This window comes from Thrips palmi, unplaced genomic scaffold (genome assembly GCF_012932325.1).
Source record: "Thrips palmi isolate BJ-2018 unplaced genomic scaffold, TpBJ-2018v1 HiC_scaffold_10, whole genome shotgun sequence".
Taxonomy (NCBI): Eukaryota; Metazoa; Arthropoda; class Insecta; order Thysanoptera; family Thripidae; genus Thrips; species Thrips palmi.
The window spans coordinates 15852856-15874710 of NW_023144621.1; the positions used below are offsets into that span (position 1 = coordinate 15852856).

Below are 21855 nucleotides of genomic sequence, written 5' to 3' on the forward strand. Positions count from 1 at the left end.
GCGGTGAGTGTGGGGGCGGGGGAGGGGGAGTGGAAAGAGAAGTGGGGGGAGTGTGTAATGATTTGGAGTGCTGAAAGCCAGGCGCAATTTATTTAATTCTTGGACGAGAAAACTCGAAGAAACTGCGACCAGTCGGGGCGAAGCGTTTAATTTTACGGAACATGAACCCCGTCGCGAGCATGCCACCCTGAGGTCAGTGGAACGGTGAGTTATCAGCAGCGAGAAAAACAGAAAAGACAGACTGCAGCAGACGACATTTTAGCGTCGTGCGAGAGTGGGTGTAAACGCACGAGTTTCTTTGTAACGAAACGAGTAAATTCTGACAGGATGTGCTTATTTCGCAGTGACGCAGTGACACTCCCAGCCCCGCCAGCTTCGAGGTTGGCCTCCGTCCCGTCTTTTTGTACTTAACCTCGCAGTACATGCAAGTTCTTCTCATCTATTGTCTGCATCTTAGTTTGGCAGCCTAACATTTTTGAACAGATATGAATTCTTAGATTTGGTGTGGACACACCCCCAGACTACAGTTTTGTTTCCAAATGCCCTCCGATTACCTTGTTTCTTTCCTTATCTTCTTTATCTTTTGTCACAAAGGATTCTTTATCTTGTTCAGTACTCTTAGATTGCTACGCATTTCTTTTCCCCTAAGGATTTGTTATCTGTCCTTCTAAGGGGCATGTTCAGTCTGCTCAAGTTTTCTCCGCTGTGAACTGTTGAAGACTCTTGTTTGTGTTGTGCTGGTGCCCAATCAACAGATTGGCAAGTGTGCATTGTCACATTGCTTTGTGGTGTGTGTGTTGGTGTCTGTGTGTTGGGGCCTGGTTAGGGGAGTTTCAAATGGGCCAACATGCTGCCAGATCCACACTGCCAGTCGTTTTGTTTTACTTGCACTGTGTTAGTAACAGTGCGGTAATTTTCCCGCCCCCAGCAGCGCGTTGAGTTCGTCGCACATTGGCCCTGGGCCTCTGTGGGGCTCGCGGTCGGCTGGGTTCGAACCCGGGGCCACCCGCTCGGCTGCTCGGCTCTGGAGGCCGCAGTACAGAGTGTGCCTGCTGTTGACAGGGTTGGCAGCCGCACCGCCGCCATGGCCAACTGGACGTCGCCGTCGGCCTCGGTGTGGCTGGACGGGCTGTTCTACCTCGCCGTGGCCCTGTCCCTGGCCAAGCTGGCCCTGGTGGCGTGGGGCTCGCCCGCCGCCTCCGCCGCCGGGGCCACCGCGCCGCCCAGCCCGGGGCCGCCGCCACCGCACCCGGCCGCCGAGGACGTCAACTACGACGCCATCGTGGAGGCGCCCGTCGCCGAGGACGCCCCCGGCCAGGACGCCGCGGACGTCGTGGACGCCCCCTCCGGGCAGGACGACGGCGCCGCGACGGACGCGGACCGCTGGCTGGTGGAGAACGACCTGGGCCACCACCGCGAGCTGCTGCAGCGACTGGGTGAGTCGCGGTTTTGGCGCCAAATGCTGTCTCCGTTCCTCCATAGTGCCTTCGGATCATCGGCGAGTGGCTCTGGGAGATAAGCGCTCCAGCACGCAGGGCAGCATGACAGGGCGGAGGGCCCAGCGGAAAGTTGGGGGAGCCGACGACGACCTGCTGGGCGTGCTGGAGGGACAGACAGTGTACTGCACACTCCATCCTCTTGGCCTCCTCGACGTCCTCGATCCAGCTGGACCGTGCTTGGCAGGCGCGCCGCGGGGCCGCGCCGTGTCGGGCCTCGTGTCGGGCCTCGTGTCGGGCAGGGTGTGCGTCTGTCTCGGCCCCGTCTCGATGGCCCTCCAGGGCGCGCTGCTCGGTGCGCTGCGCGCAATCGACTCGATACAATCGATGTCTGGTTCTGCGGATGCACCGCGGCACGTGGGGGGCCAAGGGGTTCAGCCAGGGCCGCCGGGGCCCCAGCACGTCGCTGTCTCTCTCGCACTCGTTGAGGCGAGGCGCAGCGACGAAGCTCTGTTCAGCCCGAAGGCCGGGGCGCCGGGGCTTTGGGCTGAGGGGCCCCGTCCGACCTTGGGGCTTGTCGGCCAGGGCTTGCCGGGGGCTTGCGGGGGGCTTGCGGGGCTTGCCTCGGCCTCATCCTCGTGGAGGCCCTGCATGCGGCCCCCGCGGCCCCCCGGGGGGCTCGGAGGGGGTTGCTCCATGTAGTGCGAACAGCTGACAACAAGGGGAGGGGGCGTCCGCAAGGTCGAGGATCATCTGCGGGCTCTCTCTCCCTCCCTCTGTCGGCCGGCGCGCACTCGCCGCGGAGAGAGCGAGAGAGAGGGAGGGACTCGCTGCGGGAGGCTGGCTATTGATCTGGACCAGCGCAGCCCCCCCCCCCCTCGCCGCCGCGCCCCGCACCTGGGGAGGACGTTCTGCATCTCGCTACCTCTTTCTGTGAGGCCTCCCCGCCCCTCCTGCTTCATTGGACGAACATCCCGCAGCGAGAGAAGAAAAAGAAGAAGGAGGAAGAAGAAGTGGAGATGAGAAAAAAGGAGAGAGCAGTTTTGCAGCTTGCCCCTTTTCTGGAGCTGCCGTCGAGGCTGCCATGCACCCCATAGGGGATTGGACAGTAACTGATGGCCCTTCACGGCGTGGCCCCGATCGGACGGGACGGCCCAACGTCCCAGCCGTGCACTTACAACCCATTTTCAGCGGCAAGGCCGTTTTATGCCATGATCAACTCCGTTTCCAACGACGTAGGAGGGCGCTTGCCGACTTGGACTTCCCTTTGCGTGAGCGGAGTGGTTGTTCGTGAATAGGTCATGAGTCACGTACAGAAGGACACGTCATCTTGGCGCGAGCGGCGGCTATGGTGCGTCCTGTACGTGTCAATGACTCGGCTCGTTTGCGGTGGTAGTGCTTTCCATGGAGTGTTACCGCGCGTGACACGCTGTCACGTTGTCACGCGTGACAGCGTCCGGCCTTTACAGTGTGTCAGGGAAGCGTCAGAAAGATGTCGCAAGGGGTGTCACGCGGTTGTCACGCCGTTGCGGCCCGGTCCCTTCACCTCGACCTCGTTGGCACACTTATTTACACGCGCCCCCTCCCGGCCGCCCCCGCGCCGCCCCCGACCGCCCCCGGCCGCCCCCACCCCAAGGTTGGGGGGGCTGCGGCGACTGGGGGTTCGGCTTGTTCGGCGCCCCCCGCGGGCCCCTCGCCTCGCCTCGCCTCCAGTCGCTTGGTGTGCAGGCGCCAGGGCTGCTCGCGGCTCGCTGGGGCCGCACGGGCCGCGTGGCCAGGCCGCCACGCTCCGGCCACGCTCCGGCCACGCTCCGGCCACGCTCACCCTGCCCGTCACTCTCGCCTGGCGCAGCCTGGCGTCGGTGGACCGGTCCGGAGGCCGGGAGCCATCGGGGCGCGCACGGCGGGTACCGCGCGCTGGGCGACGAGGTGTGAGTCTGATTGTGTCTGCGTGTGTTTTGGAGTTTGAATAACCGGGTCGGGGCAGGTGCTCATAGCTCGCTGGCGTGGAACTCCCCCCGCGAATGGACTCTACCTAAGGGCTGGGACACTGTGCTCCAGTTTCCAGTGCGGCATGTCAGGCTGACTCTATCCAGGGGCACAGTGGGTCAGAAGACCGGTGGAGGCGGCCAAAATTCTTGCCGCGTTTTGACCTGCAGAGTCACTTAAACAGGACTCGAACCGAACGTGTAACGCCACCAATGGACTCCTCGTTCGGAGAGCAATCCATTGGTGGGGTCACACGTTCGGTTCGAGTCCCATTTAGCGACTCTGGAGCTCAAAACGCGTCTGGAGTTTGGGTCGCCTCCACCGGTCTTCTGACCCACTGTGCAGTGTTGCGCAAGGATTCCGAACGATGGCGTGTCAACAAAATTGAATGTTGCCAAGCGCTTTGGCTCGCTGGCTCTGTAGTCCCGGACAGCATCCGTAAAATCTTCCAGCGACCGCGTTTTGGGAAAGCCCGGAATTTCCCCTCTGGAAACCCTCACGGTGGTTAGTGTCACGCAGGATTATCTTGCGAGGGCGATCGTCAATCGTGGTGGAAACCTTCCCTTCTGCTTTGTTTATGTTTTCCGAGATCCGATTTCCCTCGGAGGGAAAGAAGGGGTGGGAAAGCGAGGAAAATGAAATGAGGCTTTGTTAGAGTGGGCCATACACTAGTGGCGGCTCGCACGCAAGCCGAGCTAGCCGAGCCAGCCGCAGGCCGGCGGCACGCAAGGGGTCGAAGGGAGCGCGCATAAACCACTAAATCGGGATCAATAGACGGTTTTGAAACGCACCGCGGCACAGTGCGGGTTAAAAGGCCGGTGGAGGCGGACAAAACTCTCTCGAACCGAACGTGTGACCCCACCAATGGTTTCCTCGTCCGGAGCAATCCATTGGTGCCGAATTTAGCGGCGGTCCCCTTGCCTCCCCGACCAGTCCTAACCGTGTTTAATGAAACGGGGAAGGTTGAGTGCCTCGGGGCCCACGACCGATAGCCCGCCAGCCCGCCCATGGCTCGCCGGCACGCGCTGCAGGCGTGGTGCGGGGCGCGTGCAGCTCACACTCTGTCTCTCTCGCACTCGTGGGGCGCCCTGCGAGAGAGAGAGAGAGAGAGAGAGAGCGCCTGCCTGCAAGGCCTCGCAGATACGCCCTCGCTGCAGCCAAAAGGAATTCCGCCGCTGATCAACACTCTCTCGTTTCCCCGACCCGATTCGGCACACTGCTAACTACCGCCGCGTTCACGCTGGATAGAGTCTGTTTGACATGAGCACTTGCCCCGAAACCGGCCATTCGAACTCCAGAACCACCGCAGTGGAATCGCCCACCTTTGCCGCCAGAGTGAGATTGTGACGGAGCGTGGCGTTCCAGATGAAGCCGCTGCAGGTCTACAGGGTCCAAACCGTCCCTACATTCCCTCCAAATGCCGGGCCCACCTCTACGACAACCTCCACGACAACCTCCACGACGCCGTCCTGGCCGGCGCCGCCGCCAACACCCTCCTCGCCGTCCTCTCTCGTCCCTCCGCCCCTTTTGGCGCCATTTTTCGACCAAGTGAAGTTTGACCGTTGACGGCATGGGGCCCCCGGACCCCCCGGACGCGGCAGAGGGGCCCCAGCGGCCCGGAGCCCCCGCCCGGCCGACGCCGACGCCGCCCGACGACCTGTCCGGGCTCGTGCTGCAGGGCCTGGCCAGCATCGGCAGCACGCCCGGGACCACTCCGGGGACGTCGCCGACGTCGCCGCTGTCCTCGCCGGACGAGGGCGTCTTCTGCTTGTCGTCGTCGTCCTCCATCCTGGCGGCCGAGTCGTGCGAGATCCGCTCCATCGGCATGTCCTTGCACCCGTCCAGCAGCGCCTCGTCCGGTAAGGCCCGCCGCGGGGAGCGGGTTCGAATCCCCGCCGTTCGCTCCGTTTTCCTGCCAAAGTCCCAGGCCGTCCTCAGGGCTCTGGAGGTACTCGAGGTGCAGGACTAGGTCGTCCGTGCTACTCCGTGCTGGCCTCTGGGGGGCGATGCACGCACTCGTGTGACGAACAAAACCACACATGTCTCGCTATCAGTCAGCGACGCAGCCCCGACACGTGCGCAGTGTGGGTCTCACACTGGGAGCCTCTCTCTGGGATTCTTTCGCGAGGAGCCCCTCACCGGGAGCACTCCCTTGGCGACACGCGCCGCGACATTGGCGCGAGTCCGCGGGTCGTTGGGGTCGCGCCGCCTTGGCGCCGCCCGCCACCGAGTACCCCGTTACCGCCGTGTACGGCGTTATCGAGAACGCGACGACCTTGCCGGGCCCGCCACCACCGGGTGTGTTCGAATCTGCAGCACGCCCAAGCGCGCCCAGCGCGCCGCGCGGAAGTACGAGAGAGATAGCGACAGGCCGAAAGTAGTAGGGGCGGCAGACGGAGAGGGCCGCATTACACACGCCAAAAAGAAAGAAGTAAGAATCGTGGGGGAAAACATTTATAATTATCGGGCGTTTTGCTACAATTTATTTGTGAAATGTTGAGATGGAATGCCGGGATGGACTTGTTTTTCAACGGATGCGTTTCAGTGCCCCTTGCACGCGTACCCCTTCTGCCGGTGGCCGCGGCCGGCTGGCGGCAGATGGATGAAATAGAAAAAAAAAAGAGAATCAATGGGAATCCGTTATGCCGTATCGCTGGACAGCCGATTAGATAATCTGTTGGCGGCAAAACGATCTCGTCTGCCCGCGACATCGCGCCTATCCAGGCCAGCAAACAGACAGGCCGTCTGGCCTAGCCTCGCCTCACCTAACCCCACCTAACCTCACCTAACCCTTCCCAACCGCGCATTACCTCACTTTGTGTAAGCTCGCTCATCCCGCGCCCAACCTCTCCCCACACGTGCGTGGGAGTCCTGTTGGAACCCGATGGCACCGCGCCGCGGATTCAGACCCTTCCTTTTTGGGTCAATTACTGTTTACATCGGGGCGGAAAGCTCCGCTGTGCGCCGCTGAGCGCGCCACTGCATGGTCCTCTCGGCCTCTCTCTTTTCCCTCCGTTCGTCGCTGCCGTCAAACCTCTGGACGTCCCGCACCGTCCCTCACGGTCCGCACAGCGCGGCAGATTCCACCACGACGTCCACGACGTGTCCCAGATCGGCTTAGGATCACTGGGCCTCGCGGAAGCTTTTGACCTTAGGATTCGGGGACGCGCGAGTGCGCGGCAAAGCGTCCGGCAGTCGTTTGTCATAGTCGGTGTTGGATCAAGTCACAACCACCTGCTTTAAGAACATGGAGACCTTGCCAAAAAAATCCGGTGAAATTGCAAGGCACTGAGAGATAATGATGAGTAGTTAGTACTAAAGATGCCCCATACTACAATCATGTCCGCAGCCCAGGTAGAGTGGAAAGTTTCGAACCAGCCTAGTGCGTGAGAGTAACCATCCCCTCTCTCTCTTGCCATTTCCCTTCAATGCATTTTGAAGCTGGCCTCCCCCTCGCCCGGGCGGTCCAGGTGTCCACTGCGCAGTTTTGGCAAACGCGGCTCTGTTTGTTGTCGTGCGACGCAAGGCGGCGGCGGCGCGCGGCGACGCGGCACGCTCCGAGAGAGAGGGAGAGGGGCGGGGGTAGTCTCCGCAAACAGGGACTACAACAACACTGTTGGGGTAAAGCCCGAGGGAACTGTGAATAGGAAAGTTTTTTCGCGCCGTTGTGGGAGCGGCCTTGCTGGGCAAGGGAGGGCGGCCACCGACCACCGGCGTGCCCCATTCGACCACGCCCCGCCTTCTACCCTTCTCCGACACTCGGACAAATTTTCCACGCGCCGGGGGATGGTGGTGAACTGTCAACAACATTTTCACGGGGAAAACAGCTTTGTTTACTTTTTGACTTGGGAAAACAATCAGCTATGTAGGCTACTAGCGCCACGACATGTTCTACTAGTCTAAATAAAGTTAATAAAAAAAAACTCGATAAAAGCTTCTTCTGTTTTTTGAGGCGCTGATATCTTGGGTCTCAGTTTTAATTGGCAGTTTATTTGTTTCTTCTTGTTTTTTGGCGGTTCGACCTAAAGGGTTAGGAACGCTACACTCGCGTCACGTGAGGTCGCCGAAACGTGCATTGCACGTGTTTGCAGTGTGATAACGCATTCCTTTTCCACCCCCCGGTCTCTGTCTGTCTGTCTGCCTGCCTGTCTGTCTGTCCGCCTCAAGAGAGAGGCCGCGCCCTTGAGTCCGCCGTGCAAGTGTCTGCCTTTCTTTTCCGTTTCCTCATTCCCGTAGTCCGTCTGTCTGTCTGTCCGTCCGTCTGGGTGCACCAAGACGCGCCCTTATCAGACTTCACAAGGAAACAGGCTTCGTCATTGGCATGCCTTTCTCTAATGCGCGTTTCTCTGCCTGTGTGTGTACGTGTACGCGAGTGAGTGTGGCAATAAGTACATTAAATCATCCGACAGCTGTGGGGTCGAGGGGCGTGTCCATGCGTCGCGGCGTCGCGGCGGCCAGGCCTCGGGCCAGGCTGCCCCGCGTTGCCCCGTCTGGCTCTTAGGGTCAGTGGCAACTTGGAAATGCGCGGTCTAGATTGGCGACACTTTGCACTCGCGGGGCGAACAGATAGACGGACGGATGGACATCAGACTCGCGGCTCGGAGCCAGCCGGCGCCTGCAGTCAGACAGGTAGCCTGCCGCTGCGCAGGTGCGTTTGGCGGGCCGGCCTACGCGCCGTCCTGCAGGGGCGCTCCGCTCCGCTCCGCTCTAGAGTCCTAGAGAGCTAGCCCGCCATTTTCATTTTCTTGATTTTTCTCACCGCTTGAGGTGACGGCGCTCCCTTCTCTGTTCGCGACCAGCACCTGCGTATACCCCAAACAAAAAAATTTAGAAAAATAAAAAAGTTTTATTTTGACGGTGAGTGTTATGACAGTGTAGCGACGGTTCAGCCATTTGTGGCGAGCGCCGCCTAATCTGGCGTCCCCAGAGGCGGATTACAGGGGGCTTGGTGGCCGCCACGACCCCCCTGGGGCTGGGGGGGGGGGCCTTCCAGTGGGGCCCGTACAGAAAAATTCAGTACGCTTTTGGGTCGTTTTCGGGACGCTTTTAGGTCGCTCCCCTGTCGACTAGGTCGCTTTTGGTGCGCGCGCAGTGAGACTAGTACGCTTTTGGTCATCGAAACAAGGAGGACTGGTTCGCGAAGGGTGCGCTTTGCCGGGACTGGGGCGTGAATAGGACGCGTCGTTGGCCCGTCGGAGGCGTACTAGGTCGCTAAAGGTTCGCGTGCGAAGGGACTAGGTCGCTTTTGGTCACCGGCAGAGCGGACTAGTTCGCTCGGAGTACGCGAAACGCGGCCTCATCACGCCCCAGTCCGCCCTGGACGGGTACTATTAGCGTACTGGTGCGCTCTGCCGGTGACCAAAAGCGACCCAGTCCTCACGAACGCGAACCTTTAGCGACCCAGTGCACTGGTAAAACTAAAGCGTAGTATTACCCACTGTTTTCAAGCGTAATTAGTTTACGCTTGAAATCAAGCGTAACAGGCTCATTCGCCAAGATTTCCCCTATCTAAATGCAAGGGGAATTTCCGACTATGCTTGATTTCAAGCGTAACGTCTTCAAGCGTAACTTTATGCTTGACTCAAGCATAGAGTTACGCTTTAGTTTTACCAGTGTGCGCCTCCGATGGGCCACACGCACTGCCGTCGTCTTAGAGGCCGCACATTCTTCTTGCCCTCCGGTACCCTGTGCGAAGAGTTTGCCAAGGGGCATATTGGGGGCCCCCTTTGAACTACGTAGCCTATGTCTCTACCGTAGTTTAAATCATGGTAAAAGTAATCCGACAGTTTTAAATGCTGCCTGATAACAATCTGCCAGTAAGATACTAATGCCACGTCGCCAATCTAGTCACTAAATAGATTCAGCTTTGGTAACAAAACAATGAAACAGTGCCGATATGCAATTTTCAGCTCGTGTAGTTTTCTTCGGGTCAAACCTTTACCTCGGGGTCAAATTAAAACAATTTTCCCGTAGCACTCCTGTGCGCTTGTGACGAAGTATCTAATCATGATATCCGCGTCGAAAACCGCATCTCTCTATCTTTATTCTGGCGCCCTCCAGAGAGCGAAGACTGAGTGCGAGCGGAGCGCTGGGCGCCGAGCCGCGCTGAGCCAGTGAAGAGGCTCGCCTGCGGGCCCAGTCCTCGTGTTTCAGGTTAGCGCAGTGGGCAGCGACGTCGACACCGAGGATCCAGAGGAGTCCACATCACCGAAGGCCAGGGGGTTTGACTACCATCAGCACCGACGCCCTCAAAAGAAAATGCCAGCCCCTCCCCCAGTGTCGGCCCTCTCTTTTGACTCTCGGAATCGGACGGGGACTAAAAGCGTACTAGTCCCCCCGTCACCGAAAGCGAACTAAAAGCGTACCGGTCCGGCGCGGACTAGGACGCTTTGAGGGCGGTTTTTGGTACATTTGGGCCAGGAAGCGGACTAGTCCCCTCGTCGGAGGGGACTAAAAGCGACCTAGTCCACGCGTACCAAAAGCGTTCTGTTTGGGGACTAAAAGCGTACTGTATTTTTCTGTAAGGGGGTGGCGGTGGCGGCGCCCCCGGCAGCCCTGGCCAGCAGAGCCGCAGCGAAGGTCGCGCCGCGTTTTGCATGCGAAGGAGTCGCTAATGCTAATCCGATTGTCTCAGCCTCAGCGCCCTGCTTGGTGCATGGCAACCGAGTTGTCGCTTGCCGGCAGACGTCGCTGATTGCCTCTCTCGCACCTCTATGGAGCGCCCCACGGGTGCGAGAGAGACAGAGCGCTGTTCGGAACCAGCCCGCAGTAAGTCGGACAGTGGGTCCCAAAGTGCGTCTGGGCGCGGCCTTCCGATTGAATCACTCCTCGGGGAGGAGGAGGGGGGGGACGGGGAGGCAATGCGGGCCAAAGTGTCACCGCCACGCCCGCGGCCACGCCGAGTGCATCCCTGCCCATCGTGATGCTGGTCCTGGTCCCACGGAGCGCCGGTCAGACAGTTCCCCCCATTTTTACGGAGTGGAGTGGAGCTTCGTTTACAAAATTCAATTACAGAATTTTTAAAGACCTTATTGAAAAAAATAGTAGCACAGTTGGTCGTGCTGTGGGGAAGCCCCCCGTGCCTGAGTCCCTCGAAGTGCACCAGAACGTCGACGTCGTCCTCCAGGCACTGCTCCGCCAGGTCCGGGACGTCCGCCACTTCCTCCTATCGTCCAGTGCACGGCGACCGACGGCGGCACGGCGCAGGCCTAGGGTGGTCCAAAAAAAAATGAAGTTGTTCGGATCGTCCAACGCCGCCCGGATTTGGATTCTACATCGAAAAAAATGAAATACGTGTTTTTTCCTTTTTCGAAAAAATGATTTTTAGGACCTCCTCAAAGCCCTCAAAGTTTTTAACAGTGCTCTTAATAGGAAAAAATCGTAACTTGGTCATTTTTTGACCGATTTTCAAAAACGAAACGGGGATTTGTTCGTCTTTGAATGCTTATTGCGAAAATAAATATGCCCAACCCTCATTTTGGTTTGCCTAACTTTCAGGGGCAAAAAATGACTAAATTTCGGCCCAAATTGGCAAGAGTTTCAGTTTGTAGGCCGCTACAGTCACTCCAAGACCTTCCTGTCAGCATGGCGGGGTGCCCCCACCACTAGGCAAGCCCCATGAACAGAAATGAGATGCCGAGTGCAATTTGCCTACCTCACAGGGGCATCAAATTGTGGATTTTTTCGAAAATCTGTCAAAAGTGGTGTCTCTTGGGGCCTCTGGGCACTCAGATGGGCACGCTTTCGGTACCCGCACTACGTGATATGAACAAACAAAAGGAATGGACGTTGCTGACGCGAGGAAACGCAACCACGCAAGGCCACAAGGAAAGCCATCAAAATAAAGGAATTTTCTAAATTTTCACGTTTTTCTGGTCCTGAGAGGAAGGCATGAGGTGCTCAACAGTCAATTCTCATTGTTTGTTCTTATCACGTAGTGCGGGTACCGAACCGGGTGAAAGCGTGCCCATCTGAGTGCCCAGAGGCCCCAAGAGACACCACTAGTGATAGATTTTCGAAATAATCCACAATTTGATGCCCCTGTGAGGTAGGCAAATTGCACTCGGCATCTCATTTCTGTTCATGGGGCTTGCCTAGTGGTGGGGGCACCCCGCCATGCTGACAGGAAGGTCTTGGAGTGGCTGTAGCGGCCTACAAACTGAAACTCTTGCCAATTTGGGCCGAAATATAGTCATTTTTTGCCCCTGAAAGTTAGGCAAACCAAAATGAGGGTTGGGCATATTTATTTTCGTAATGAGCATTCAAAAACGAACAAATCCCCGTTTCGTTTTTGAAAATCGGTCAAAAAATGACCAAGTTACGATTTTTTCCTATTAAGAGCACTGTTAAAAACTTTGAGGGCTTTGAGGAGGTCCTAAAAATCATTTTTTCAAAAAAGGAAAAAACACGTATTTCATTTTTTTCCATGTAGAATCCAAATCCGGGCGGCGTTGGACGATCCGAGCAACTTCATTTTTTTTTGGACCACCCTACGCAGGCCACGGCGGCTCGTGCGGCTGATGCGACCGCAGGTCATTGCCCCGCGCGTTTTGTCCACTGTTTCGTCATTTTGTTACGTGTCATCTCGTAAAAAGCGCGCCGGCCAAACAGTGGCGGTGCCGGCGAGCTCGTCCAGGAGGCCGTGACTGCTGGTACAATTCCAGGGCGCGGTCGATCTTTTTTGGCCCGTCCCGTTTATTTTTTGTAAAAAAATGACGGAGGGACGGGCATATAGTATGATGCATGCTGTGCGTCCGTTCGTTCGTTCGTTCGTCCGTTCGTTCGTTCGTTCGTTCGTCCGAGGACTTCCCGTGGTCCGATCTTGACCAAATTTGGTATGCAGCCTCCTTGGGTGACCCTAAGAACCGCCCGGTGGCAGCAAATCCGATCCGAGCCCCGGGGGCGCTGCTGCAGGTGCATCATGGTCTACATGGGGTCGAGGAGGATCTCGGCAACGGATGCAGCTAGGAGGGCATGTAGGGGTATTTTTGGAATCGGGGCGACGAGAGAAAACCAATGGTGCCAGTTTCGAGCAAATCGGAGAAGTTCGGACCCGGGTTCAAATCCCAGCGGGGTATTTTTGGAACATTCTTTTTTTTCGAGTTTTTGCATTGTTTCTGATGTTTTTGAGGGTGCTGATGACGAAAACGACATTTATTTTAACCCCAGACTCAGATTTAATTCCCGTCAGGGTCAAACATAGGAGAAATTCGTACGTTTCTTAATGTACGGGACGGGCCAAAGTTGCCGATGTATATCGCTACTTTTCCTGTTATTTTTCCGATCGGTGGATCGGATCTTCCATCTCCCGTCTTCCCCGCGGACGGCCGGCGGCTAGCTCGGACCGCTCGGGCTCGGACCCCCGGGCCTCAGGTCGATGGCCCCTCGGGGGAAGGGGCAGCCCTGGGGCAGCCCTGGGGCAGCCAGCACGCAGCACGGCGAGTGACGTGGTGGATCACCCTGGGTGCCCTAGGTAAACGCCACGCGCTGTGTTGATCGTGTGCCACCGTGTGCCGCTCCGTGTGCCGCCCTTGCCCTTGTGTCGCCCTGCGAGCAGTGCAGCGAGCCCTTGACGGATCAAGGCCCGGCTAGTGGCCGCCTAGTGGCCGCCTAGTGGCCGCCTAGTTGCCAACAGCCCGATGGCGTAATGTCCACAGGCGGCATTACGACACTTTGAACGCGCAATCGCGATTCGCTGAGCTCGCATTCCTTGCACGCGAACAGTGTTTTTCTTTATCACGCGCGCCACGCACTGTGATGTCGTCGCTCTGTTTCTCTCGCACTCGTGGACGGCTGCTGCCTTGGAGACATGACGACTCCACGCGTGGTGGAGGCTCAAGCGTACGCAGCAATGTCCCACCCCGCCGAGGCGCGCCCGCTGTGGCAGGGGGCAGGGCCAGCGGCAGGGCTTTCTCGTGGACCGCCAGGACCGCTTGTTATTTTTCACGACGTGTTTTTAACGGTGGCTTGACAAATGGGTGTCGTGGTTACGCCCCCATGCGGGCGGCCACGCTGGGGAAGTGGGGCGGTGGGGGCGGCCGCCGGAGCGCCCGTTGTGAATCAATTTGTGGCACCCCGTCGGCCCATGTCGGCGTCCCGTCGCCGCGGCAACCATGTGTCGCGTCTCAACGACCGACCGCCCACAGTGGCCCCTTGCGACCCATCGATCTCTGATCTGCGGGCTGATTTCCGAGGCAACCCAACGCACACCGCGACCCAGCCCGACGCCTTTGGGATAGGCAACCCAACGCACGCGACGCACGCACCGGGGCAGGCGCGCCCGGACCGCAGGCAACCCATTGCGCTCCCGGCGCGCACTGCTTGACTTGACTTGAAAGGCTAGACCACAACTGATCTTATGCCGGTTCGAGCCCGCTAAACTGCCGTCGCAGCCGCGGTGCCACAAAAAAAGTGGAGGTGCGGGGTATCGATCCCCGTACTTCTCGCATGCTAAGCGAGCGCTCTACCATCTGAGCTACACCCCCTTGGTGGGGAGAGGCGCCTCGCGCGCCTTCCTCGTGGCCCGCTTGTCGGTGGTCAGTGCGCGCGCGCGATTCGAGTTCGGGAAGTTCAGGCGGCGCGGCGGGCCCTTCGCCTCGCGCGCGCTCGTCGTCGCGCCGAACCGGCCGAAGCCGAACCGAAGTACACGTGGGGGGAGAACAGCTGCTCGGGACACGTTGATGTCGACGCCCGTGCGGCTCAGGGGAATGTGCGGTCCTGTGGCGCAACGGATAACGCGTCTGACTACGGATCAGAAGATTCCAGGTTCGAATCCTGGCAGGATCGGGTGCACTATTTTTAGCTCAAAGAAAAACAATTTGGCAGGATCGGGTGCACTATCTTTAGCTCAAAGAAAAATAATTTTAAAAATTAAAAAGAATTTTTTTGTGGAACTTCTATTATCTTTGTTTGCTTGATGCCTTTTAAGTATGTCCCCTGTAAAATACTCGAGAAAAAAGCCCACTGAAAAAGTAAAGGTCTGTGCGAAGTTTATATCCCGGCTGGCACTGCGAGTGGGTGATAAAAGTAGCCTGGCTGTGTCGCAGTGTCGCGGTGCTTCATTAGCGATGCGATGCCGTTTTGTAATCTTGGGACGGCGGCCTTCACGCGGCCAGTGTCTCGGGATATCTGAGGTGTCTCAATACCGGCAGCCGAAATAGCTCAGTTGGGAGAGCGTTAGACTGAAGATCTAAATGTCCCCGGTTCAATCCCGGGTTTCGGCACCTTCTCTTTATAAAAAAAAATTCAAAAGAAAAAATTTTTTTCTTAGAAGTTAACCAGTGAACTTTAATATGTTGCAGGTATTTCGAGCCTTGTTAGCTGCGCTACATTGACAGAACTACCCGACTTTCCGGAACTACCCGAGTACGATGAAGCCAGGTTGCAGAGGGCGGCACATTCCCTGCGACAGAGGCTGATCCTCAGGAGGTGGCTCAACCAGCTAGGCCTTGGTCAGCACTACCACAGGTATTTACCTCATCATATTTTGCTTTGTTTTCACTAAAAAAAATTGATGGCTGTCACATCATTTTTTTAATTATTTAAAAAAATTGTTTTTCTAGATTGATACATGCAGATGTAACAGCTCTGGAGGATGTGTACTGGCTAGAAGATAGTCGAGCCCAACAGTTGGTGGGCAAAGACTTTGCTCTTTGGTCTGCCGCTCGACAGACTCTTCCTTCATCTAAGGAGCAACTAGAGTGGCTGAAAACCGAACTGTGGTCCGGTGTCGTAAAAGAGAGTCAACATGAGGATGCATGGACATGGGGTGAGGATGAAAGACAGTTTAATCATGTAAGAATTTGTAATACCCTTTAATTACTGAATTCAATATATTGCCTGTGTGTTCTAGGCGGCATGCTGGTTGTGTCGGTGTCTGTGGCGGGCCTGGTTACGCTGGCTGCCATGACCCAGCCTTCTCTCGCTCCTGAAGCTAAGACGTCTCTTCTACAATATGTTACGGGCAAATATCTTTTGCCCTCTAATTGCACTGTCATTTTTGAGTGGGATGAACCAGCTGTTGTTGGTGAAACTGTAACATTCACAGTCCGTGTAAGTATTTTTTTAAAAATGTTCTCTTAATAATCGAAAGGGGAGAACCCCAACTGATATTTTTTTCTTGTCTTACAGTTTTACCAACGCAATGGACAGCCATACCCAATATGTGACACAGATAGTCTTGTAGTAGAGGTCACTGAAGGGCTGCGCCGCATAGCTACCTTGTCAGAACTAGGTGGTACTGAGCCATCTAAAGCAAACATCGCAAAAGTCAAATTCACTGTACGTCATGCTGGCGTGTACCGTATTGTTGTATTAGTGGGTAGTTGCCACGTTCAAGGAAGTCCTTTCCACAAGAAGTTCCTCCCCGGTAAATCTTCTTTCCTGTTGGATTTGTTCTTGTGTGCTGCTATTGTTGGGTCTTTGAAATATTAATGCAATTTTTATGTTACATTAGGACCACCAAATCCAAGGAACACAGTTTTTGTCCGTCACAGCTCTACTGTTGTGTGTACTGCCAAAACACCTTATCCATTGTACATAGAGCCAAGGGATGAATTCAATAATCTGTGCTCTTTTGAAGAAGACGAGGATCCTCTGCAAGGATATGCAGTGAACATAACTGGAGTAAGTTCTGAATGACCATTAAATTTAAATTGAAAATAACTTATTTTTTCTAATGACTTGGGCTGTAGTTAATTAAGAAATTATTTATGAGTGCATCTATCTATCTCTGTGGCAGGTTGGCAGCACGGACCCAGCTGATTGCACAGTGAATATGGAGTATGATCTTTTCACATTTCGAATTGAGCTCATTATATGTATCATCCCTGAGGGTTGTTACCATGCCTGTGTGAGCTATAATGGAGTCCCACTTAACAATGGAGAATTTGACATCATTGTCCTTTCCTGTAAGACCCCCAACCAGTTATTTTTTAGTGTCTTTCTTCTTACTTTGATTTTGCACTGCTCACTGTTCTTTCCTCCTCCCCTCAGCCAATGATGCAAATTTGGTGTATAAGAATGTTGCGTCAAAGAACCACAATATTTGTTATGAAGCGCGTCTTGTAAGCCTGAATGGAGAAAGACTGGTAAAGCCGCGGCGTGTGGCTTGTTATGTTTCCCCTAAGCAGGTCACCATCAAAGATTACGTTCTGAAATTCTTTCCTAAAAGGCTGTACACTTTTCGTCTTTGCCCCTCAACTAAGGTATTCTTCTTTAAAATATTCATAAAGTTTGATTGCATTCTTCTTTATAAAATCAAAATCTATTATTTATTTATGATTTCAGTTTATCTACCTTGGTAACAACAACCAACACTCTGGTCTACCTGGATTCATTATAGATGACGGCTCACAACCAAAAATAGAATTAGTGGCTCGAGATAGAAATGTTTTAGCTGCAACTTTTACTCACTTCCTTCTGAAAAATATAGGTAAATTACAAGATGGTCCTTATCCCATTATTTGACAAACCATCTGTTATAGATTGAAAAAATCAGTCATTTCTCTGTTTTTGTTTATTTAATGGTCTATTTTTATTTTTAGGAGGATCTGAAACATTCAAAGACAAACGAGACTTTTTCTACCATGAAGTCAGAAAAATGCACCAGAAACATTTCCATGAAAAGTTGAATCTGCGGGTACTGCGGGAGAAACTACTAGAGTCTGTAAGTGGAATTTCGCTCTTGGATTGCTTCTTGGATTGATATAAACATGTTTTCCCTCAACGACCGATTTTACTTTTCAGTCCATGAAAGTCACAAAGAATTTCTCAGTTGGTGACTGGTGCCGAAACTTTGAAGTTGCTTTTATAGGAGAGCAAGGAATTGATTGGGGAGGAGTGCGTCGAGAGTGGTTTGAATTGGTGTGTGCATCGCTTTTCGATTCAAGGAACATGCTCTTCAGCGCGTTCAGCGAAGGAGGCAATCAGCAGGCACTTGTCCACCCTTCACCAGCCCACAAACGGCCTCCACATCTCAAACTGAAACACTTGGAGTTCGCTGGTCGCATTGTTGGCAAATGTCTGTATGAATCATCTCTTGGGGGTGGATACAGACAAATGGTCCGGGCCAGGTTCACTAGATCATTTCTTGCCCAAATTATTGGCCTCAGAGTTCATTACAAAGTAGGTATTTCAAACTTGCCTCTTACCACGTGAAAGTTTTGCTGGAAATAATCCTGTCATTGATTTACTTTTTCTTTCCTCTCCATCTTGTAAAGTATTTTGAGCAGGATGATCCTGAGCTGTATTTGAGCAAAATTAAGTATATTCTGGAAAATAATGTTGAAGACATGGACCTGTATTTTGTGGAAGAAGAGTATGACAGGGCTGGCCAACTTGTCCAAGTATGTGGACTGTTATCAAATATTTAATTTTTTCTTCTCTTCAATTTCTAAAAAATGCTCATTTCAATTTTTTATTTTTTTTCAGGTTGTTGAGTTGATTCCAAGTGGATCCAAAATTCGTGTCCAAGAATCAACCAAACAACAATATCTAGATGCTTTAGCTCAGTACCGTCTGGCGACCAGTGTTAGAGATGAAGTAGAGGCATTTCTTAAAGGGCTCACTGATCTTGTCCCAGACAACCTGCTTAGCATCTTTGATGAAAATGAACTTGAGGTAAAACCAACACATGTATTGAAATTTTTATCTAATTTGTCACATTTTAAATAAAATGTTTTTTATCATATCTTGTATTGTTTAAACAGCTGTTACTCTGTGGAACTGAGGAATACAATGTATCAGACTTCAAGGCAAATCATGTCATCAATGGTGGCTCAGCTGATTTCCGTCGGTCTCTTGAATGGTTCTGGACAGCTGTTTCTAACTTCACAAAAGAGGAAATGGCTCGGCTTCTTCAGTTTACAACTGGTTGTTCTCAGTTGCCTCCTGGAGGCTTCCGTGAGCTCAGCCCTCGGTTTCAGATTACTGCTGCTCCTACTTTTGGATCTTTACCTACAGCACATACCTGGTTAGTCATGAAGGAAAAACATTTTGGCACCACAATGTGTTTGAAACTTTCCTAATTGTTGCTTTTTTTGTCATTTTCAGTTTCAACCAATTGTGTTTACCTGAATATGAAAGCTACGAGCAGTTTGAGAAGGCCCTACGAATTGCAATCAATGAAGGCGCCGAAGGGTTTGGCTTGTTTTAACAAGTGATTGCATCCATCATCCCAAATCATTCCTTTCATTTATCTATGAAGATTATTGCTATAGTTGTGACACTTCTGTGTTATTGAGAAGTTCATGTCAAAGTATGATGTGTAGGCATAATGCGAGTAAGGTGTGTCAAAGAGATGAAACATGTAGATAGGTAGATGGCTTTTTTTGTTTAAATATTGTGTTGTCTCTAGAAGTGTGGTCACACAAAAATGACCAATACCTTATATAATGTACTCAGTAAATGACATAAAGGACCAGGTGGTGTCCTGAAAAAGTTTCTATCTTTTGTGGCACTCCACTTTTGAATGGACTCAATGTCAAAGTTAGATTTGTTTTGTTACTTTTGCTATTTATTAAAACATTGAGATTTTTTTATGTCTTCAAATGTTTTTTAGGGGCTGTGATGTCTTTGTTTTACTCATTTTAGACTTTGAGTTTAGCTCAATGAATCGTTTTGTGAACATTCCTGTTGTTACCATCTGATATGTCTGATTTTAGCTATATTTTGCAAGTGATTTATGTGTTGCAAGTATTTTGCAAGATGCCGTCTACTTTACTTGAGAATTCCTTTTTCCTAAAAAGACAACTTGCTGTCATGAGTTGCCATGTTATAAAAGAGTAGTTAACTGCAACATTCCATTTTCTAGATTTGTGATTCAAAAGTTTCCAAATCGATTAGCATCCATTTAAAGGGACCATTTTCATAAATTCAATCCCATACTGGATCATCAAATCATGTTGCACATTTTGCACAAGGAATATACAGTTAGTTCCTGTAATTAAAAATTATCATTTTTAACAACTGTAGTGTGTTTACTTGTTTGTTTGTTTTTAACATTTTTGACCACTAGCTGTTTAACATTATTACTCATGCTATTTACTTTGGCAGAAAAATTTAGTCTATTGCATTTTTTGTTGTTTGTTCACCACAAAGCTGCAATTTTTTCTTTTCAGTAGAGCTTGGATTGTCAATTTTCTTAACTTTATGAACCAAGTTTATTGTTGTTGAAAAAAGATTCTGGTTCCAGATGAGGATGCCAATTCTTTTATGGGATCAGTCAAATATTCCAAAGTTAATTGGAACCTGGATCTCTCAATTTTCCTTTCTAGAGTATTTTAGATTAGAGAGCAAGGTCGGGCTGCTATGCCCCCTAATCTGTAAATTTGGCTGTCAAAGGCTGGATCGTTGGAAGATTAGGGATAGCCGAATAGATAATAAACAACTGTGATAGATTTGCTGTTCTATTGTTAACCAATTACCATTTAATGATAAGAATGATGGGGCTCCCCTCATAAATATTATGATATATGATCAATGGTTGTGCCTCAATAATTATGTATTTCATAAGATCCTCTCACATTCTCTAACTTCAAGATTGTTCTAATGTTAATTTCTTTTAAAAAGTCATTTGTTTTTCTGGAGTTTTTTTTTCTTGTCATGTTTGCTGAGATTGTAGTAAATGATGCAGAAGCTAACTTTTGTCTGTAGTACCTTAGCTGCAGAAATGGAAGGGTTCTATTTTTAGCCTGTCAACTGCTGCAATTTATTGGACCTGGAATCAATGAAGGAAGTGACTTTGTTTGTAAAATCTTAGCTGCATAGAAGCAGTAGAAGGTAACTTAAACTGAGCTTATAATGATTTGTTAGATTTCACTAGAAATGTTTTGGTGCTAGATGTGATATTCCATGGCTGGTTCAGAATGCAAAGGTTCCAGCTCTAATTTTTTAATTTTGTTTTGTTCATACATTTACTCATTATAAAAGAACACAAATGTCTGCCGGAAAGGACTGTAGTTTTTGACTAGAGTTTCTGCCACTTTTGCTCAGATTTTGCTTGTGGTTGATGCCTCCTTTTTTTGAGGTCATTGGGGAGAAATTTAGGCATATCAGAAACATTATAACATTGACAATACATGCCATGTGGCCCAACTTGATACCATATTGTGGTTTTTAAGAACGGGGTTCTATCTTTGACCAGCTATGCTCACATGTTGGGGAGTGGAATATGAGCTGCTCCACTTTGTGTATACTTGTTAATATTTCTAAGTAAGTTCCAAAAGTACCTGTTAGGTAGCGGAACCATGCTCATATTGTCATCAATTTAATCCCTCACGTCCATATGTGACAAATTTATTTATGACCTAATGTAATTTATTATTCCATCATGAAGCCCTCAGCAAGGGAAAGTAACTTATTGTCCCCAGACTTATTGTAAGATCATGAAATGTTTGTGATTCTGATTTTGCTATTTTGCATTATTCTTGTGCATTTGGCTATGCTCCGTCCACTTCAAAATTGTAAAGTCTCGCTTTTAAAGAACAGCATGCAGTTTGGAGTGAATATTTGTGGAGGGTATATATAGAGACAAAGTTTCATTATTTTATTTTTTGCTCGGGGAGAAAACTGCTGTTGAAACATGGCATTTGAGTAATATTATCTGTGCTGCCAGATAAGCATGTTTCACTCAAAATAGTAATCACCTGCTTTTCTGTCCCTGACGCACCCTTCTATTCATACAGTATTACCAAATAATCATTATCTACACTGGTAATATAAAAGTACAAACAGTCTTGACAACTAAGAAAATTTTAAACAATGATTGTAAACTATGTAGCTTGGTTAAGAAGGAAACTTACATGTAACAAATGTTATCTATGATCTCAGGACTCTGATTGTATGGAGCTACTGCATAAAAAAATAAACACGATTTGGCTCTGTTTTCTGGCTCTCATCTAACTTTGCTCACAGTTGTGGCTCCCTACAGCAGCACATCGTCATGTTACTTTCCTCGATTGGCAAGCGACACTCATTCTTGAGGCAGTCATATCAGTCGACACCCACATACAGTGATGTCGTCCGCAATGAGGAACCGGTAACGAAGCAAGAAACAAAACGAAGCGTGAACGGACACTGGGATTTGGCGCGAAGCGTGCTCACGGCGCTCTGGCGGTCCTGGCTGGGGGGTACGAGCTGGGGCAGACGGCCACGTACACGGCGTGCAGCAGCCCTAGGGGGACGCTCAGCACCTGCAGCAGGCGGCACACGGAGCGCCGCGGTGTCCGCTCCAGCTCCAGCAGGGTGCGGGTGCGCTCCAGCTCCTCCCTGTTGAAGGCGTCGTACAGGTTCGCGGGCAAACCGCCACTGCTACTCGGCCCGGGGCTCGCAGGCGTCCCGGGCGCACGCTGGCTCCTGCTCGGCCTCCAGGGCCTCTCAGCACGGAGCGCGCCGTGACCCTCCGCAGCTCCTCCTCGGCCTGCTCCGCCGC

At 52.0% G+C, this 21855-nt stretch overlaps 2 protein-coding genes and 3 non-coding genes across 5 annotated transcripts; 4 read left to right on the top strand and 1 right to left on the bottom strand.

Moving 5' to 3' along the window:
* Positions 1-17: 17 nt before the first annotated feature.
* LOC117645649 lies at positions 18-1545 on the top strand. The gene is made up of 3 exons (XM_034385931.1): positions 18-894; positions 1063-1204; positions 1483-1545. Exons 1-3 carry the CDS (start codon positions 848-850, stop codon positions 1543-1545), a joined length of 252 nt encoding a protein of 83 aa, XP_034241822.1. The 5' UTR covers positions 18-847.
* Positions 1546-5142: 3597 nt separating this feature from the next.
* Positions 5143-21309, top strand: LOC117638923 (apoptosis-resistant E3 ubiquitin protein ligase 1). Its single transcript, XM_034374140.1, has 15 exons — positions 5143-5284; positions 14726-14891; positions 14987-15192; positions 15277-15476; positions 15555-15792; positions 15880-16049; positions 16165-16333; positions 16419-16630; positions 16713-16857; positions 16970-17091; positions 17172-17549; positions 17645-17770; positions 17856-18044; positions 18134-18396; positions 18477-21309. The coding sequence occupies exons 1-15, from the start codon at positions 5251-5253 to the stop codon at positions 18577-18579; spliced, it is 2721 nt and encodes a 906-aa protein (XP_034230031.1). The 5' UTR covers positions 5143-5250; the 3' UTR covers positions 18580-21309.
* Trnaa-agc lies at positions 13837-13909 on the bottom strand. The gene has a single exon. It is a non-coding gene; the product is annotated as a tRNA-Ala (tRNA).
* Trnar-acg lies at positions 14138-14210 on the top strand. The gene has a single exon. It is a non-coding gene; the product is annotated as a tRNA-Arg (tRNA).
* Positions 14575-14647, top strand: Trnaf-gaa. The gene has a single exon. It is a non-coding gene; the product is annotated as a tRNA-Phe (tRNA).
* Positions 21310-21855: the final 546 nt, after the last annotated feature.

Coding starts and splice junctions, on each gene's coding strand:
- LOC117645649 (XM_034385931.1), top strand. CDS start 848: ATGCTGCCAGATCCACACTGCCAGTCGTTTTGTTTTACTTGCACTGT. Junction 895..1,062: donor TTTTGTTTTACTTGCACTGT/GTTAGTAACAGT, acceptor TGCTGTTGACAG/GGTTGGCAGCCGCACCGCCG. Junction 1,205..1,482: donor GCTCGCCCGCCGCCTCCGCC/GCCGGGGCCACC, acceptor GTTCCTCCATAG/TGCCTTCGGATCATCGGCGA.
- LOC117638923 (XM_034374140.1), top strand. CDS start 5,251: ATGTCCTTGCACCCGTCCAGCAGCGCCTCGTCCG. Junction 14,892..14,986: donor CTTGGTCAGCACTACCACAG/GTATTTACCTCA, acceptor TTGTTTTTCTAG/ATTGATACATGCAGATGTAA. Junction 17,092..17,171: donor GGGAGAAACTACTAGAGTCT/GTAAGTGGAATT, acceptor TTTACTTTTCAG/TCCATGAAAGTCACAAAGAA.